At 39.1% G+C, this 21,005-nt stretch overlaps 1 protein-coding gene across 1 annotated transcript in view; it reads left to right on the top strand.

Annotated features, from left to right (window-relative positions):
• Nucleotides 1–21,005, top strand: part of ccbe1 (collagen and calcium binding EGF domains 1) — a 110,844-nt gene that overhangs the window by 79,358 nt on the left and 10,481 nt on the right. Inside the window, exons 5-8 of the mRNA XM_036587708.1 lie at nucleotides 344–481; nucleotides 5,717–5,823; nucleotides 12,646–12,754; nucleotides 15,393–15,532. Of these exons, the coding sequence (XP_036443601.1) occupies nucleotides 344–481; nucleotides 5,717–5,823; nucleotides 12,646–12,754; nucleotides 15,393–15,532 (494 nt within the window). The remainder of the gene's footprint in view (nucleotides 1–343; nucleotides 482–5,716; nucleotides 5,824–12,645; nucleotides 12,755–15,392; nucleotides 15,533–21,005) is intronic.

Below are 21,005 nucleotides of genomic sequence, written 5' to 3'. Positions count from 1 at the left end.
TTGTACTTGGGTTAACTTCATTTGTTTATTTAACAAGAACAATTCACACTAAACAACAACATCATTTTATGATGTAGTAGTGTTACAGAGGTTAGATTACCCAAATAGCTAATTTAATCTTCTGTCTTCGAGTAGGTTGATGTTTAAAAATACAGTGGGGTTCAAAAGTCTGAGAGAACTCGTGAAAAAATGCTTCAATTTGGCATCATTTTCTAATTGAATACAAAGTTTTTAATTATAAATGATACTGGCAACACTCCATTTGGATAGTCCTCTTTAGATGATTTGTAAATACTTAACTTACTTACTTTAAAGTTACATTCAACTTCCTCTCTCTGTACAGATATTGACGAATGTGCCAGCAAAAACGAGACAGTCTGTTCACAAATCTGCATCAACACTCCCGGCAGCTACAGGTGCGACTGTGAGAAAGGCTTTTACCTCGAGCAGGACGGGAGGACATGCAGCAAGGGAGAGAGAGGTGACCCTTCAACCCCCCTTTCATTCACACGCTCTCCGCCCATTCACGCTCTCTTTCTGCCACATTTACGCTTCTGAGCAAATGTATCTTTTACTGTGCAAACTGTTGTGTTAATAAGTAGTGCAGTGTTGAGATTGGTCACCTGGCAATCATTACCCTTCACTTGGCTCTGCCTGTCTAAATAAACCTCCTCCCTTCAGCTGACTCGTCTCAGGAAAACCTCCCCAAATGGAGCGCAGAGAGGCGAGGCTGTAGGTTTGGTCTGTTAATGGAGCATCAGTACGTGACATCCGCTGCTTCCTCCCTAAAGTTTGTCTTCCATTGTTCAGAATCAGAATCGCTTTATTCAGCAGTATGAGTCAGGTACAGGAATTTGTTTCACTATGTTTGAAACTGGGGCATAACTGATGTGGTGGTTGGCTAATAAGATTTATGTGTTCTTCTTTTGAACAGCAACTTCTGCTAGATAAGACAAGCTTTACAGGGTGAAGGAAAAATCCAGCCTAAGGAGGAATTGTAGTGCACGCGTTTTGTCGAAACACCTAGATTTATAGTGCCTTATTAATTTAATGATGTTTTCTTTGTATGTTAAGATGGAGTGGATGTCGTTTTTGTAATCAAGCTCACATTAGCATAGAAAATGTGTTGCTGTTTCCAGTCTGCTGTACACTCAAACAAATACATGGTCATATGAACTGAATTCAGTTATGCCACACATTTCCATTCAATCAGAGTGGAGTCAGAATATAAGCACTTTGTATACTTTGTTATTCAGTTGTTGATGGAACAAAACTGAAGAAAAACATTTCAGAGTTTATTTGAGTTTCATAATAACGGACTTCTCTTTGACTCAACATCAACAATTTTCATCCACTGAAATGCACTTTCATTCATTTTTTGTCCATTCTTCTTAAAGACAACACACTTAATGTATTTAATGCCTCACAGTATGAAGTACAAAGCAATTTATTACAGTCTTGTGATTTCTTTTTCCTGTATTTAACCCTTGTGTGGTGTTCAGGTCTGTGGGACCCATTTTCAATGTTTACCAAAAGAAAAAATGATGTGATGTATTATTGGTTTAACCTCAGATTCCTTGGCCTTTGCTCATTTTTGAAGAACGTGTAAAATAACCCATTTTCAGTGCCTTCACACTGTTCACCCCCCACACATTTATATTACGCATGTGGTGATGAGGTGAACCCTCGGGGAATTAAAGTGTGGAGGTACTGTGTCCCATCAATCTGTTCTGCTCCTACATGGCCTACTGTTAGTGTGTGTGTGTGAGGGTGGACAACATGGACAGGCTGCTGACTGGCGACAGCTGCTAAAGGAGAACCCTACACTGGCCACCTGTGATATTTTAAACATCTGGTATTTTTATATAAATTGTTATGACTGTATTGATTTAAAAAACAATAATGTGAGTAACAAACACATCAAACACCACACAAGGATTAAACAATGTTAGATTATGGTACAAACACATTACAATAAAAATTCCTGCAATCACATTACAGCTATTGACTAATCAAGAATTTTGTTACTTGTAGTGCTAATGCGTCTCTAAGAGAACACATGATGCATTTAAAACAAATTCCCATACGTAACTGCTCCATTTGTCTTTGGCGTGTGTGTGTGCTACCTGTGACATTTTGGAAAGCGCCGTAAACTCAAATAACAATCTGTCAAAGCATCCAGTAAGGCTAATATGAAACGGATGGATAAAAATCCTTGTGCTGAAGAACAGAGAGCCCCATCCTCACCTAACCAGGCCAGGCCTGATTCTCATTCAGGAACAGCTCTGTAAGCTGTTCATTTTATTCTTAAAGGTTTTATATGAAACAGCTGTTTTTAAACTGTTTCGAGAGGCTCGTTTCTAGGTTTTCTAAACATCAGCTGTTCATAATGTCAGTTTTCATTGTCTTGTTTGAAAGACAGGAAGAGTGATGGGCCTTTTAAATAATTGGCTATTATTGGCTCTTTTTTCTAAATAAAGTACAAACGGACTTTCGGACTTTCCCTTGTACTTTCCAGTTGGTTTTGGAGAGTAACAGGGAAGTGACATAATGAGTTGTGTGATTACTTTTTACTTTTTAAAGAAATTAAGGTGACACTTTATTTCGAGTGGCCTTTTAGATGAAACAAACACTCAACAGACTCTCATGAGGGTTAGGATTAGGTTTTGGGTTGAGGTTAAAGTTAGAGTTAGGATTAGGGCCAGGGTGAAGGTTAGGTTTTGCGTAATGCAAGTAACATATTAACAACACATCTACTTAATGTAAGTACTGTATCAACAGAACATCTACAAGATATTTACTTCAGTGTATTCAGATGCTTCACTGCTGCTACTTCACTGATATGCTGTTGATGTGTTACTGATAATCTGTGAAGTGTTTATTAGTCATCTGCAGAGGATCAAGTTTGAGAGAAGTACATGTTTGTAATTGGTGCAGCTGGGTGCAGGATAGAAGGTTGCAGTGCTCTGTCTGTCTGTCTGGGTGGAGGGTTGAAATGCATTCATGCTTGTAGCAAGAAAACTGCTGCTAATGAAATGATGTAATGCAACTGTTTCTTGGTGTGGAAAAGGGCTTTTGTCGTTGTGGTTTTCGCGCATTCCCTTGGGAATCTCGCACGCGGCCCTGTAAGATCTTTTTAGAAGATGAAGACGCTCTGCAGGCTGCTGGTGAGTAAGACTGGAACTGAGGAGAAGCCAGCACGCTCCGTATGTGTGGTCTTACACATCTTCTGCTTTCATGCACTCCGTTTTCGCCCCCAGGCGTCCCACCCACCCTCTCGACTTCACATTTAGCTGTCAATCTGAACCCACAGCACAAAACAAACACTCTGCTGGTGTGACACATTTATAAGATGCTGCTTCCTGCCTCCGCTGACCCGTCTCTGTAAGCCTTAGCCAATGACTCAGCCTAGCATTAGCATTAACTAGCCACTCGTCTTACGGACAGGGTCACCCTGGGCTTCCTTCCTCTTTTCCTCTTTTCTGGGTCAGTAGGGGACACGGCGGATGATGAAGATGATGCGCTGTGTGATCGTGTGTGTGTTTCCAAATTCCACACATGCAGAAAGTGAAGGGAGGAATTTCCAGACCACAGAGTTTATCAGGGAGTGGACGGATGTGTGTGGGGGTCCGTATGTATGTGTGGGAGTGTGTCTTTGTGAATGTGTGTGTACAGGAACTTGTTTCACCGTGTTGGAAACTGTTCAACAAGAGTGTTAAAACATTGGCACACATGGCGTGATTTATTCAGTCGTTTATAATTTGAACATGCGCATAACTACTTACATCTTGCACACCAATCATGATTTTTTGGACAGCGAAAATACAACAATATTGTATTCGCTGTGACACATCTGTCTCAACACGGACAAATTCCCACAAAATGAGGTAAGGCTTTGGCAGAAAAAGGGATAGAGTGATAATGCGAAACCTCACGATTTTATTAAGCTGATAATAAGTCCATAACCACTCAAGCAAAAACGAAGGAAAAATAAACCAAAGCTAAAAAATAAATCACTTAGTTTAAACCTTTGAAACACCAACTAGGCTCACAGTGTATATTTAAGGGTAGCTCAGTCAAAATCTGTTCTGCTGTTGCCTCGAACATATAAACACAATACACAGAGGTCTAATATTCAGCAGAACCCACCCAGGACAACACAACACACACACTGAACTGGGAATATTAATAAACTTTAACTGGACATCATCTTAAAGTATGTCCTGTTATACAATGTCTGCAATTGCTATTATTACTGCCATTATTACTGCTATGGTTATTACCACTAATTGCATTACTACCACTTCGGTTAGCACTACTATCATTATTATTAATATTTTTATCATTACTACCATAAATACTATTACTATAACTAATATTATTATTACTACTGCTTCTGCAACCACAATATTAGTACTGTTACTGTTCCTACTACTACTGCGACCATTACTGCTACTACTACTACTACTACTATTACTACTACTCTTACTTTTACTTTTACTATTACAACTGCCGTATCACTATTAAGGTGAGAAATACTGGGGTACCTGGGGGGTCCAGAATTCCCTGATTAACCTCTTGGACCCCCTGTTTGTCTCAAATTAAAAATTCTGGGGAGTCTCTGAAAATAAAATGATTTTGACGTTATATTGTTCGTTAGGGAAAAATAGACACCCAAATACAAATTCAGGGAAAGTTATATAAGTTATTGTTTAGCTGCTTCACCCACAATTTGCAAACTTCTGTCTTTAATATTTTGAACTAACTAAAGATTCAGCACTATTCTGCCTCAGGGTGGCGTCCTTCATAGCCTAGCAACTGGTAATGTGTGAAAGACTGCATTACCAAACTAGAAAAGAGCATTTCCAAAAGAAGAACAAGCGCATCAGTGCTGCTGTGGCGAGTGAGTTAGCAGGGAGCCAATGCTGGAATAGCCAGCCAACGTGGGACCCTTCAAATACCAGGGTTTTTTTGCACACTGATTACTGCTACTATTACTACAAGTATTGCCATTACTTTCACTGTTATTACTGCAACTGAGAGCACTACTACTGCAATACTACTATCACTATTAGTACTAATACTGCTACAGCTATTGCTACTATTACTACTACTGCTTCTATTACTAGTCCTACTACCATGACTACAGTTACTACTGTTACTGCTAGTATTATTATAACTTTTACCACTACTATTAGTACTACTACAACTGCTACTGTTGCTCTCCCTCTTACTATTTCTATTAGTACTGTGATCACTATCACTATTACCACTCCTACTAATCCTGCCACTGTCATTAGTACAACTATTACTATTACCACTACTACTATCACCATCAAACTATCACTTTTACTGTACACTAAAGGCTAAAAAAACAAGTTGTTTATAAAAATGTCAGCAGAAAAAGTCTAATTGATCCAATTATGTAAAAACTCAAAATCTTTAGAGAATAAAAACAGAATGCTGCCTTTCCACTTTTCTTCTGGTTTACTGTAGGGGTGTGCAGCATTCAGTAACTGTAATGCAATCATTAAAGGAAAAAACATCTAAAAGATCAAGTAGAAACTTCAAGTATATTCTAGAGGAAACAGGACAACCAGTGCAACCAGATCCTTGATGCATTATTATTTCAGGCCACTGTTAAACCCTTAATGACAGTAAACATGTTTATGTTGAAATGACCGAGCTTTCTTTTCTGGCTTTGGGTTTTTTACAGCTCCGCTCTTTGAGAAGTCCGATAACGTGATGAAGGAAGGGACGTGCTCGGCTACATGTGAAGACTTTCATCAGATCAAAATGACCGTTTTCCAGCTTAAACAGAAGGTACCAGTTACTGGTTAAATTTCAGGCATTAATCCCTTGAACACTGGGCTTCTTTTCCAATTATTAACCCCTTAAACTCTGTTTCTGTGGGTCTGTATGTGGGTTCACCCCTCAGTTCCTCACTCTAATAACTACAAAACTTACACTTTAGTTTCACAGTAGTTACTGAATAATTTATGGAGTTACTGAGTCTTAAGGTTAATACTGAATAGTAAGTCATGTGCTGTGCTATTTAAATGTGATTACACAATTGACAATCAATTACATTGTTAGTTGTGTAATTAACCCCTTATAATTCTGTTCCTAAAGCTTGTGATTCTGTGACTACATGGAAATCACTGCAGTCTGGCTGAGTTATTCTGAGTGTGAAAAGGAAGGCTGGATCTGTCGATGGGTTCTAGCCATTAAGTTACATTTGGCTTACGTTCTATATTAATAGGTTTGTTCCAATGTTAAAACATTACAAAAATGTAAAAGATGTTCTTTTGGCAAAACAATACTGTGCACCACTTTTCATCTGATTCATAATGAAACATCCCCATTAGGCCATTGACCGCTGTACTGGTCTTCTATAGCAGACAAAAACACTGATACAGCACAAGCTTAGCTGTCTTGCAGTTTTATTGTATAGAATATCATAATTTTAGAATATTTATTTTTATATTCAATTTTTTTTAACTTGACTCTTATAAATGGATTCTGAGCACATTTTGAGGACTAAGGACTGTGTCTCTAATAACAGTGTAGTTACATATTAACAAAACATACAATTGCAATTTAACTACTAGTGATCTATTTGCTGTTATAGATGGACTACAGTCACACAGCTGATGCAAACATATATATCAACAAATATACACAAGTGTATCTTAACAGTTGGAACAGCATAGTTTCTCTTATGTAATTACACATAGGGTGAGAGTAATTACATTTGTGTGAACAGCATTTTTTAACAAGACTTTTCTGAAGCTAACTGAATGTGTGTAATTACCAGCAATATTAATAGTGCTTGCACTGTATCTGCACAGGAAATGCAAACTTTCCTAACACTTATCTATCTGTAATAGCAGGCTTGTGTTATGACATGATAACCCAACCAAAGTTCTGGCTTTAAACCATTCTGTAATATGATGGTATTTAAACAGCAGTTTACCCTATTACACATGTGTAATTACACATAGACGAAATATACATAGGGAAAATATGCTGTGTATCCAGATACACTTATGTATACTTGTGCATACACATGTGTATTACATAAGCTGTACTACCATAATCCATTTGTAACAGTGAATACATCACCAACAGTTATGTAAATGTTAAATGTATTGTTAATGTTTAACTACACAGTTATTAGAGACATTAATACAAAGAGGGACCAGTTTACTTATTTTCCGCTATATGATCTGCTCATAATATTACACTCTCAGAAATAAAGGTATGAAACTGTCACTGGGGCAGTACCCCTCTTGTCACTGGGGTGGTACTTATGTACTTAGGGTACGAAATTACAACTTAAAACCACTGTTCTACCTTTGAGGGAACATTTACTTTGTTTGTACCTTGATTAATGAAAAATGTACCTGCAGTGTAGAAGAGACAAAAACAGTGAAAAGCGATCATGCTATCTACTTAATCTCTTGATTTTTCTATACTTGTTTAAAACTTTATTAGTAAAGAGTAAAGGCAGTGTCACTGTATAACTTATAAAACTCAATATGATTACATTAAGCGATGATAACAGCAACAACATAACTAAATGAAATGTCTTTCATTTGATAAGATGGCGAAAACTGAGACACCTAAGGTTAAAATTATTTCTGCACAGGAATGCAGACTAAAGAACTAAGAGAAGTTACTAAATTATGTGTTTTAAGATTAATAACTGAATAATAAGACTGCAGACTAACGGTGTTATTCAGTAATAAATTACGCATTATTGGGTAGCTATGAAGCTAAAATGCATGTGGGTAAGAGAAGCTTTAAGAGGTTAAACATTGAGCACAGGTTTTGTTACCTGTTAAATTCTATACATTAAGACGAACATGATGCTTTATAGTTACATTATACATGTGTTCATATTTAGAGCTCAATGTCTGTATGATAGTATTTCATGAACAGTGCTGGACTGGTCAGAATACAGGCCTGTAGGGACCGGCTGGTGAGTTTATATGTTAATAAAACCTGATTGAAATGACCTCAGCGCTGGTGCAGTGACCTCTGGCCGTCCTTGGCAGCTGCAGGTAAACCTGAGTGGAAAGAGAGCAAGAAAGAAAAAGATGGAGAGATGTGATGTCAGTGTGAAAATGAGAGGAAAGCAGGTGACCTTTTACTGTTCTGTCAGCAGAATGTATTCAGCCCTCTGCAGAATCATGTACAGATTACTGCAGAGAGAGAGAGAGAGAGAGAGAGAGGGAGCGAGAGAGGACAACAACAGAGAGAGAGGAGAGATGGAGAGAGAGAGAGGGAGAGTGAAAGAACATGGTGATGGAAAAGAAGAGAGAGAGGGAGCGAGAGAGAGAAGAGGAGAGGGGGAGCAGGAGAGAGAGAGAGAAGTGGGGGAAGAGAGAGAGGGAGGGAAAGAGAGGGAGAGAAGAAAGAGAAAAGAGAGAGGGAGGAAAGTGAGAGAGAGGAGAGATGGGGAAGAGGAAGAGGGAGAGAGAAAGAACAGGGTGAAAGAAAAGGGAGAGAGAGACAGAAAAAGGGTTAGAGAGAGAAGAGGAGAGGGGGAGGAAGAGAAAGAGAGGGAGATGGAGAGAGAGAAGAGGGAGAGAGGGGGAAGGAGAGAAAGAGGGTGGGAAAGAGAGAGGGGAAAGAGAGAAAGGGGAGGGAGAGAAGACGGATGGAGAGAAAAGGAAGAGAGGGGAAGAGATAGAAGAGGGAGTGAGGGGACAGAGAAAGAGAGACCGAATGGGAGAGAGCAGAGGAAGAGAGGGGAGCGGGAGAGAGAGGGAGAGAAAGAGTGGGAGAGAAAGTAGGGAGAGAGAGAGTGGGAAAGGGGGGAGAGAGAGAAGTGGGAGAGAGAGAGGAGACAGAGAAAGAGAAGGAGAGAAAAAGAGAGACAGAGAGAGAAAGAGAAAGGGAAGGAGAGAGACTATATTATTATTTATATTAAGCACTTTTTTATTGTTTTGGCGACAGTTGTTAATCGCAGTTCACGTCAGTAAAGCTGTTTGAAACTCAAACTGAGAGTAAGACAGAGAAAGAGAGAGCAGAGAGAGCAGAGAGATAAAAGAAAAGTGGGGATAGAGAGGAGGAGAAAGGTGAAGAGAGAGAGAGGAAGCTTGTGGGGCTGAAAACTAAATTAGGAACAGAGCTGATGAATCTGAATGTGGTTTTCAGCTGGTGTGTGTTTATGATGACAGTGAGTCGACTGTGTTTGTTTGTTCCTGTATTATGAAATTTGATATCTTGTTTCTATCATGTTGACTAATGTGAAGCTTGTGAGTAATAAACAGTTTTGTTTGCCTGTTGTTGTGCTGTATCTATGTGATAGCATGCTTAAACTGTGGCTTGTGCAGAAGTTACGGCACATTTTACACTTTGTTTTATTGTTTTCCAATATGTTAAATTCAGCAAATTAATAGAAATTGTGCATTAAAATTTGCAAAAAATTCAACAAGACATGTAAGTTCACTGTAGGTCTTCAAACTTTGCATATGACTGTATTTCTGCTAATATAAGCAGACTAGTAACTTTGTTTAGTATGTAAATGTAGTAGCGTATTATTTTTCAATTTTCTTCGGTTTGCTCTTTAAGACCATATCCAGTAATTTAAGTTAGCCGAGCATTATAAGCAATTTCAAGTCATGACTACAGCAGGAATTTCCTGGATAGCCTTAGAAGTTCCAGCTACAGCCACTCAGTCACAGTTGCCTGGAAATGACCCTTCTTTTATTCAGTAACCCAAGGTCATCTTCCACTGACTGCTGTGCTCTGGGCTCTAACAGGCCTTCCTAGATTGATGCCTACCTTAAAGCTGAGTGGAGACAGTCGCTAGAGTGTTATTTAAGAACCATCCTAACAAAAGGATTTGTATGAAATGGTAACTTCAGAGCTCTGCTGCTATAATCACAATGTTCAGAGGACACTCAGAGCACCGTGGGAAATGTAGGAAAACCCAAAATATGCCCACTTCTCAACTTTAGCACACACACACACACACACAAACCCACACACACCACACTCACACACATACACACACTCACGTGTTTCCTATAGAAAAGCCAAATGGCTTTTAAATTGCTTACAATCGGCTGAATTCAGACACTCATATAGATTTATGTCTGAAAGCCTGAGGCTAAGGCTGCTGCACGCTGTGCAGACTCCGAGGTTAGAGGTGTGTGTGTGTGTGTATGTGTGTGTGTGTGTGTGTGTGTGTGTGTGTGTGTGTGTAAGCATGTTGTAAAACAGGAAAAAAGCAGGACTAACACAAAGCTCCTGACTTTGTAAAGTGCTTTTTAGCAAAGCTCCATGTTTCAGTTTTGGAAACAAAAATGGCAAACCTTTTCTTTGAGATACTGGCTAAGATTAAAATATGTAATAAATATATGTAATAAATCCGTATTACATATATGTACTTTATGTACTCAGAGACCACTATTCATTTATTTCCAGTTAAAACAACCATTAAGTACAAAATGTATAATTTTTCAGCAGATATTTTTGAAGAGAATTGTTTATACACGTAATAACTGTGTAACACCTGGTAGACCACCAAAACTGTCTGATAAACAGCACTTAATGCTTGCATCTTTGAGAGAGAGGAGAAAATCAAGCTCAGATCTGAAAACATCCACAGGTGTTTCTGTTCATCCTTCCACTGTCCACAAGACAACTCAGCGCTATGGGTCTGAAAGGATGTGTAGCTGTCAAGAAGAACCTCACTGAGAAAAGGAAACAGACAAAAAAGAAGAAAACTTGAAAATCAAACATAGAAGCTGGAAGCAGAAAATGCAACCAACTTCTAAGACTGAACTTCAGAGAAAAATATTGCTGCAGATTTCTTTGAAAAACAGAAAGCAAGACTTCCCCCTAGAAAATTGAAGCTGTAGAAATGGAAAGAGTAGACACCCTAAATACTGAAAATATGGTAATGCTTTATTTGGAGTGGGCTTTGTAAATGATTAATAAACTCTTAACAGATTATCAGTAACACATTAACAACATATCAGTGAAGTAGCAGTACTGAAGCATCTGAATACACTGAAGTAAATGTCTTGTAGATGTTCTGTTGACACATTACTTACATTAAGTAGATGTTTTGTTAATACGTTGCTTCCATTATGCAAAACTCAACCTTACCCTACCTTACCCAAAACCTAACCCTAACCCAAAACCTAACCCTAACCCTCATATAATTTTGATATGTCACTGAGAGTCTGAGAGTGTTGAGTGTTTGTTTAATCTAAAAGGACCACTTTTAGTCGCTTTTACAAGGAATAACTTGCACTTAATGGCAATTGTAACTAGAAATAATAATAATATTATAAAGGTAGACATCTGACTTTCACATATTACATAATACATTTTGGAAATATTATTATTACATATAGATTGTTACATACACATAATGCATATGGGACATATTACTATTATATATGTTCTTGCATATATATATGTAAAATATATAGGACACATGCATGACCCTATGTCCTTACAAGGTATAAAAACGTGTGTCTGTGTGTGTCCTGCCATCTAAAGCTTTGCGGGTCACAGGTAACAGATCCCTCCACTGCTCTCTGAGATCCACTCTTTGAAGTGTGGGGCGCTCGCTGCTTGTAAAAGGTGCGTGTGGCGATGTGGAGACATGGCCGTGCATTATTCAGGACTTCTGCACAGATGTTACAGCTTATGGCTTAGATTACATGCTAAAGGTTAGTTCAGACACACTCTCTTTTACGGTCCTCTCTGCTGCTGTTGGTATTAATCATACTATCCTGTCAGGTCACGTCATATGAGACGTCCACTGAAGTACCTAACCGGTCAGGCCTTTAGCCTCCTGAACCTGCCTTCTTACATCAGCCTGGTCACTCTGTGATCTGAACATCTCTGTTTCAATACAGTGTGAGAGAAGGTGGGAGAGAGTGAGAAAGAAAGAGAGAGAAAAGAGGAGAGGTGGAGAAAGTGAGAGCAAAGAAAGAGAGAGAGTGAGAAGAGATAGAGGAATAGAAGAGAAAGTGGGAGAGAAGGAGCACAGATAGAGAAGGAGAGAGGGGGAATAGTGAGGGAAAGGGAGAGAGTGAGAGATAAAGACAGAGAGAGACAAAGAGGGAGAGGATTGAGGGCGAGTGAGAGAGAGAAAGAGCAATATAGAAGGAAGGAAGAGAAAGAAACAGGGGAAAAGAGAGATAGTGAGAGAGAAATAAAGAGAGGGAACAGAAAGAAAGGTGCAAAAATGAGAATGAGACAAATAATGAGAAACTGTGAGAAAGATAGAAAGAAAAACAGAATGATGGAGAGAAGCAGAAAAAGGGACAGAACAGAGTGGAAAACGAGCAAACGAGAGTGAGAGAATCAGCCACAGAGAAAGAGAGAGAGAGAGAGAGAGAGAGAAAAAGAGAGAGAGAGAGGAGAAAAACATAAGTAAAATTGGAGAAAAAATGAAATGGTGTGGGCAAAAAAGAGGATGGGAAAGCAAAAGGTAGAAGGAGAGCAGGTATAAAAGACAGAGACAGAAAGATAGAGAAAGAAAGAGAAAAAATTGCGTAATTATTACTCTACATTGTAACTCTCGATAACTCTCTCTCTCTCTCTCTCTCTCCTCTCTCTCTCTCTCTCTCTCTCTCTCCATCCCCCTATCCTATACTGTCCATTCCACAGATAACCATGTTGACAGGCAACTCTGAGGCCAACAAGCAGATGACCCACGAGAAGATGTTGACGCCACATTCCTTCATACCTGGACCTCCGGGGCAGCCTGGACCGCCCGGTAAGCATCAGACCGATGATCAGACTGGACAGTGATAAGCTATATCTACATCTTTATGCCCAGCAACCCCTGAGCAACTACCTAGGATACCATAACGATGGCCCAGCCACACCTTAGCAACCTGGGATTACATAGCAACAGCCTACCACCCCCTTAGCAACTACCTGGGATTACATAGCAACGGCCCAGCAACACCTTAGCAACCAACTAGGATACCATAGCAATGGCCTAGCAACACCTTAGCAACCAACTGGGGTACCATAGCAATGGTCTAGCAACACCTTAGCAATCAATTGGAATACCATAGCAATGGCCTAGCAACACCTTAGCAACCAACTGGGGGACCATAGCAATGGTCTAGCAACACCTTAGCAAGCAAATGGGATACCATAGCAATGGCCCTTAGCAACCTGGGATTACATAGCAACTTCTAATATCTGTCAGTGATTGATGATTTTATCATACCTTTTGTTTTCATTTTTAAAGATAGTCCACTGAGTGTTTTGTATTTTTAGTGTTCGTTACAGTGGGCAGGGTTGCCATGTTTAGTAAAAATCCTCAGCCCAAAGTTTGCTTAAAAGCCACCTACCAGAAGCTGAAACTGTAGCATTTTTCTCTCGTGACTGCACTTTTAAATTAGCCTGGCTTGGTGGGAAAACTATGAACCTGGCGACTCTGACGATGGGTTACGTTGTAATTTGGTTTCATGTGAAAACTGTATAAATTTGGTTCTTTTTTAGTTATTACTTTAATAATCCTGTTGCTTTCATCATAAACCACAATTCCAATCAAAAATCAATTTGTCAACTCATTCCCAACTTCAATCATCTTGAAAATGAATTGCAGGCAGCGTTTGGCAGCTTCACAGATGTTTCAACATGTATCAGTGTTATAACGTAGCGTATTGGCGGCAGCTACTGACTGAGCATGAATCAGTGCTGGTGCTGGCCGGAGGACTTGTTCTAGTGCACTGTACCTGCTGTTTTTTCGCCTGGCTGAGGATTCAAACTTTTCTCCACTGCCTTTAACAACGTCTGTTTCCTCTTATATGGATGTATAACAAATCTGACTGCATTCTGTTTGCAGGCCTTGGATCAGACACTGTACATTATTACAGAGAAACAAAGACTTATAGTACAATTTCTGTCCAAGTAATTCTAGATCCTGAATTATTATTCAGTGCCACAATCCTGGAAATGGTACTGTTATCTTCTACTATAACACTCTCTCTCACTCTCTCTCTCTCTCTCTCGCTCTCTCTCTCTCTCTCTCTCACTTTCTCTCTCTGTCCAAGTCAGAAAACCACAACCTATTTTATGCATTAGTATGTGATCACTGTTGTTCCAAACTGGTAACTATATAGAAGAAGAAAAACTTTTGAACTTTTAATATATGTTAATGCCACAAGATTTTGTTCCAAGTAGTTTTGGACCGTTTCTATCAGTCCGTTTATCATTAAAAGACAGCTGGTGTTTTCACATTTTCTCAAGCTGGTGTTTTAAAAAAAAAAGGTAAAAACTGAAAAAATGACAGCTTTTCCAAGCTTCTGATATGACAGTGATGATATTAGGAACATTTTAGATGTCTCTGATCAAATTTGTTTTACCTGTTTGGTGACATGTTATTTTAACACTGTTTGGCTCAACACTGTTTGTTTTAGAAGCACTATATAGGACTGGGTGTTGTTCAAAAGCTGAACAATAACTTTATGTAATACATTTTTTTAATTTACAAATGGAAAATGGGTGTGGCTTAAACCATGAAAAATAGTGTGAGGTGCTTGGAAGGTGTATTTATTGACCACTACAGCTTTCAGTGTAATTACAGAATAATAATCCTTATGATGTAATAAAAGTGAGGTTTTGGTTAATAATATGCATACAGAATGAAACTTAAAGAGCCAATCACTAGTCTAGATTTTGGAACTAGCATGCTTATTGGCTCATGGATGCTGTTAAGACCAACTAATAAATATAGAATCTTTTTTGAGAATTTTTCAATGCTAGTATTTTTGTAGTACCACAAAATAACTACGCTTTGTCCATGAATTTGTAGTTCATTTCAACATTACAGTTATATGCAAAGGTTTGGGCATCTCTGCTCAAATTCTAAATTTATTGATTTTCTAAGTGAAAATAAGTGAACACAGTTTCTACAGAGAACACACATTAGCACATTTCACATAATTACTGCTATTTACATAATTACTGTTTATTTGCTGAATTTAATATTATGGAAAAATAAAACAGACAAATACGGAAGTCCAGAGAGGTCATGAGGTAGTTATAATTTTCTGGAGTTAATTATCTTGAAGTTAATTATCTTGTTATGTCAAGATAACAAAGTTGTTATCTTGAAATAACAAGTTAGTTATTTTGTTATCTCGAGATAACAAAAGTTGTTATCTTGAGATAACAAGTTGATTATCTTGTGATCTCAAGCTAAAAAAGTTGTTTTCTTGAGATAATGAGTTAACTGTCTTATAATCGCAAGATAACAAGGTTGTTATCTTGAGACATCAAGTTAATTTTCTTGTGATCTCAAGATAACAAAGTTCACTTCATATCTGAAAAAGTTTAAAATAAACATGCGTTAGATAGGCAAGCTCACTCTCTCTCTTTCTCTCTCTCTCTCTCAGGGAGTCCAGGGCCTAAAGGCTCTTCTGGTGCCCCAGGGCATCCAGGCCCTCCAGGTCCTCCTGGCCCTCGGGGTCAAATGGGGCCCATGGGCCCCTCTCCAGATCTCTCCCATGTCAAGCAGGGCCGGCGTGGACCAATGGTGAGATTCTTTAAGATATGTTATCATGGCTTTCCTGGTCAGGCTCCGCCCCATCTGGTCTCCATTCCTCTGTATCCTCCCTTGACCTGTCCAGGCTTTCCCCGCAAATGTGCCCGTTTGTAGCATTCAGCCTAACAAGAAATTAGCTTAGAGCTATATTGTGAGTGTGTTATTGATATTGGTCTTGATAATTCATTCTGTATACATCTGCATACACTCGCACTGTCAGGATAGATTGGATGTGTGTTTGTTTTGTTATGACAGTCAAGCTAACATTAGCATAGATTCTGACATGGATATACAAACATAGATTCCACATTGGGTTCAGCCAGTCATCAACAGGCAGTCAACACAACTGCCAACTCTGTAAAGCAATCTGATCTGCACTGTATACACTTACTGTCTGATGTTTATAATACATCAAATTTGGTAAAACTTGGTGTTTTAAGCAAGTTAGAAGCAATTTAATCAGGAGATCCAAACACATCTCAGTGCACGTTTTTGTTTACAAGTGGTTTTTGACCGTTCCAATATGGCGGACACGAAAACGTATCGCCACAATTGAGAATGTGGTCATCTATGTATGCATATCTATGGATTCTGATGCTGAGGATCTGTGAGGCTTGTCCAACCTCACAACAGTTGCTATGAAAGAATACAATTGCAAAACACTCTATACCCCCCAAAGGCCTAATCACAGTCACATTTCTCCCTCTAAATTCCCTGCTGATTGATCAGCCTCACTGATTCAGGAAGTAAGGTATGAGTGTGTTGAACGTATTAGAGCTAAAATAAGATATTCTGAAATGCCACCTTGATGGTAATAACTGATACTCATCCACACATTTGTCAGGCTGTGTTGAGTGGGCTGGAGGACCATCAGGAGGCTCATGTGATTTCTCCTTTGTTGCTGCCCAGATAAATATGGCACCATGGTAGAGATTAGAGAGCCGTAAGTGTGACGCATTTACTGAACAGAGCCGTTTCTGCTAAGGCTTTACTGAGTAACTACAGGGACTTCAGTGCAAACTGGTTGAGCTATTCTTAGGTTATAGAAGCATGTAATGACTAGTTTGATCAGAAATGGACAAGATGCTAACAAAGCTGGGGTATAGCTACGGGGCACTAGGAAAATATGCAGGGGGCCTCAGTTATAAATGATTAGTCGCATGTGTTGTTCCACAGTCAATAAAAATATAAGGTCATTGATTAATCTTATTGATTGTAAAACACTCTATACCCCCCGAAGGCCTAATCACAGTCACATTTGTCACAAAGTCACAGTCACAAATTCCCTGCTGATTGATCAGCCTCACTGATTGAAGAAGTAAGGTATGAGTGTGTTGAACATATTAGAGCTAAAATAAGATATTCTGAAATGCCACCTTGATGGTAATAACTGATACTCATCCACACATTTGTCAGGCTCATGTGATTTCTCCTTTGTTGCTGCCCTGCTAAATATGGCACCGTGGTAGAGATTAGAGAGCTGTCAGTGTGACACATTTACTGAACAGAGCCATTTCTGCCCAGTCAGGGTGGCGGAGTGACCTGCGGCCGCTGCTGACTGAGACACATTCACACTTTCACACTTACTTTAACAGGCTAGAGCTAAGCCTCATTACACTTCCACACGTTCCTCTGCAGCCCAGCAGGCGCAATGAATTAACAACACACACACAATCACACTTATACACTCATTCTCTCAGGCTGTCGTGTGCTCTCTCCCTCTCTCTCCCTCTCTCTCCCTCTCTTTTCCTCACTTATCACACACACACACACACGTTCAAATTACAGATGCTGTTAGTCATGTCAGGTTTATTCACATTAACCTTGGCACACTTATCATCACCCTGAAGCATATGAATGTTATGCCGAGGGAGGGTTTCACTAAGTTCATGACTGCTTGTACACCCAGAGCGCACTCATTTATTTTAGACAGCACAAATACCGTACATTGTTTTTGCACAGCTGAGACGCAGAGTGCAGTTTTCAGTTTGTGCTGTACATATTTGGCCAGTTCGTGTCTAGGTCCTTGTTGATTTGTTCACAACTAGTTCTTTGTTCATTTAACATTGTGTAGGCCTCTGTACTGATACCAGCACACTTCCGTGGAAGTGTTCACTTCTGTTTTGTCCAGCAATACGATGATGCACTATACTGTTAGAAAGCTTGAAATCTCAGGATTCAATTCCTCCAAACCATTTTGTAATCTGTTCTTCACATGATCCTTTCATTTGCAATATAAGCACTGAATGAGCAGACGCTACCAAATCTTTGGGACCTCACCTTCAAAGCCTCCTTCATTCTAGCTTCTGTCATTCCGTGTCAGTATTTCATGCAATTATTCTGATTCAGGAACAATAAACTGCAGAGTGTGACCTTTCAAATGAGTCATGACTGTAGCCAAAAGTATGTGGGAATGAGGAGCTCCTTTTACTTTTACTTTTACAAAAATGTGGTGACAGTTAAAAGGTTACCCTCTTAAAATCCCAGGCTTATTACATACTAATGAGTATGTAATAAGTAACGACAGACTTCAGTGCACTGGTTCAGCTATTCTTAGGTTATAGAAGTGTGTAATAAAACTTTGGGTCTGCTGGTGGGCCCTGGCCTTTAACTTATTTGGCTAGTTTATGGCTAGATCTTCATTCACCAGGCTAGTTCATGGCTAGATCCTCATTTGTTTAGCTACTTAATGACTAGTTCTTTGTTTATTTGGCTTGTTCATGGGTACTTTGTCATACAATGCATTTTCCTAAACCGAAAACTCTGTCCGTTTTATCATAAATGGATACTTATAACAAGATGCTAACAAACCAGGGGTATAACTATGGGGGACTAGAAAAATATGTGGCCTCAGTTGTTCAGTTGCTTTCTTGCTAGCTAGTGTATCTGATTGACTGGTTTTTCTGGCTAAATGGAAGCTTATTGCTGTGCTCAAGTAACTTATTCCAAGCATATAATATAATATTGGTGTGGTCAACTTTGAATATTGTTTCTCCTGGACGTTGACTTTAAAAAAAAAATGTTCTCTAAGGAGTTTTGTAATGACTTATGAAGGAATTTGGTGATGTCTTAGAAAGAAGTCAGCTGGTTGACATCCTGTAGTGATGTCTTTGATGATGTCTCTGGTTTGTAATGCTAGCTAGCTGCTCCACTGACTTGTAAACAACCCCTAAAATGAAGTTCTGGCTACACCACTGTAACAGACAGTTTTGACTAGTCAGCAAATTGCTAAATATAACAACAAAATCCAACAAAAACAGAGACATTAATGATAATAAAATAGGAAAAGTGATTTTTCCCTGTTTCCCAGTTCTCCTTTAAGCCAATTGTATTCAGTTACATTGAAGCATCCCTGGTGAAACTGAAGTGAAAGCTGGGTTTGAAAAAGCTCAGGCTGTAGCAGCAGGTGTCCAGTTCCAGCAGGACAGTGTAGCGTTAGGCCGTGCCCAGTCAGGTCACCTCCATGTGGGCTAGTGCTGACCTCCAATAACTCTCTGGAGGGACGCCGCTGCAGCTGTGGCCAAGACTAGAGCACAATGCATGAGTCCAGTATTGTCTTTTTCTCATACTGTTCTCATCTCTGTCATATTTAGATCAAAAATACAGACAAAATACAGGCTTCAAGAAGGTTGCTACTACCACTACTGTGTTTGGGGTAAGGGAACGAATGTCAGTCTGTCTGGTTACCTTTGTATAAATTGCACACCTCTACATTCACTGGCCACTTTATTAGAAACTCCTACCTTATTTCCACTCACTGTCTACTTTATGAACTCCACCTACCTTACAGATCCACTATACAGGTGTACTATCACAGACCGCAGCTCACCTGTGGCTCTACAATTTATCTCTCCCTCATTTTGCTTTCCACGTTCATCATTGGTCAGTTTCTGACCACAGGACTGTTGTTGTCCAGATATTATTTGGGTGGTGGATCATTCTCAGCACAAAAAAATGAGAGGTTGAGAGTGGCCCAAAAATACCCAGGGGTGGAGAAATTTTACTTTATTATTACACTTTAGTATTATTTTGGAAGATTTAGTAATTGTGAATTATTAAATTGAATAGTGGTACTATTTCTTCTACACTGCATTAAAGTACAGATATTCAATGTAAGCAGTCAATGTAAAGAGATATTCAATGTAAGGAGTCAAAACATACTTTTTATTCCCTACATTGTAATTTAGACCTTCAATGTTCTTGTTTTATTCTTGATTTTTCTATTTTTCTATTGCAATTCAAGTTTCTGCATTTCAAATGAATCAGTTCAATTATTTATTCAATTATTGAAACCAGATCAGATTTATATCATTGTAAAATGAAACTGCCCATAACTATGTTTACATTTATTGTTTGTACAATTTAATTGTTTTTGTTAAAGCACAGCCTTAATCTTGATAAATTGTAATAGCAGTAGCAGGGGAAAGGGCTGAATGCATTAGCATGCAGGTTGTGTTTTGTTTGGCTGGCTCGGGTCCTGAGGTCCAGCCATTAACATGCCTGATAGTGCTGACCTTTGACCTCTCACTATTGGTGCACTAGACTGCATCACACTAGTGAAGAAGGAAAATGCTTATTTGTCAGAGTAATATATGAACGCTGGACGCAGAACCATTCAGCTGCACGGCTCTCAACACCCCAGAGTTAGCCTTCAGTTGTTTTTTTTTGATGACCTTGAGTGAGTTGGAAATCTGCTGTTTTCTTCTTTTATTCTCTGCTTTAAAAGTTGACGTATGACCAAGTATGCGGAATAATTGCGTTGTTACTGGCCTCTTAAGTCCACTTGAGCTGAAACGGGTGTCCGTTAGGATTCTATGTGTGTTCGTAAACCAATCTTGCAGACTGGAACATTGTTGCTCTAAAATTTTGGAAAACTGTGGAATGTCTGGCATGTCTGAGTGTCCGGGGATGCATGCAGTGTGTTTATGTGCCTGTGTGAGTGCGTTTGTGCTTAAACGTGTGTATATATGTGAGTGAGTGCGAGTGCATGTGGGAAAAGTTTTGCAAATCAACTCCTTCAGTCTCCAATGGTCCATTTACATACACATAATTTTAGGGTGTGTCGTAGACAGATGAAGTTACTGCTGGCTCTATGTAATACCTTCATACAAACACTATATCAGCATTAAACCAGCAGTTTTGGATGTAAGATTCATTTCATACAGTCCGTATGTGCTGTTGCTGGCAAGTTAGCCATACCACAGGCACACCAACATGAATTAATTGTGGTAGTAACCCCTTAATGCAGAGGCTTTAGGGAGAACAGAGCATCTTAAAATTCAACAAAAAAATCAAATTAGTAAGGTTTTGACAAGGTATGCACAATAATATGTTGATATTGGCAGATATGTGTAAAAAAAATCAGCATCTGACAGATATTTAGATTTGAGCAATACATCAAATCAGTATGTGGTGATATATTTGTTGTACTCTGGAATAGCAGAATGTTTAAGTGATGCAGGGC

This window comes from Colossoma macropomum, unplaced genomic scaffold, assembly GCF_904425465.1.
Source record: "Colossoma macropomum unplaced genomic scaffold, Colossoma_macropomum, whole genome shotgun sequence".
Lineage (NCBI taxonomy): Eukaryota > Metazoa > Chordata > Actinopteri > Characiformes > Serrasalmidae > Colossoma > Colossoma macropomum.
The sequence above is the reverse complement of the archived record's forward strand: the minus strand, read 5'-3'. Positions and strand labels throughout refer to the sequence as shown.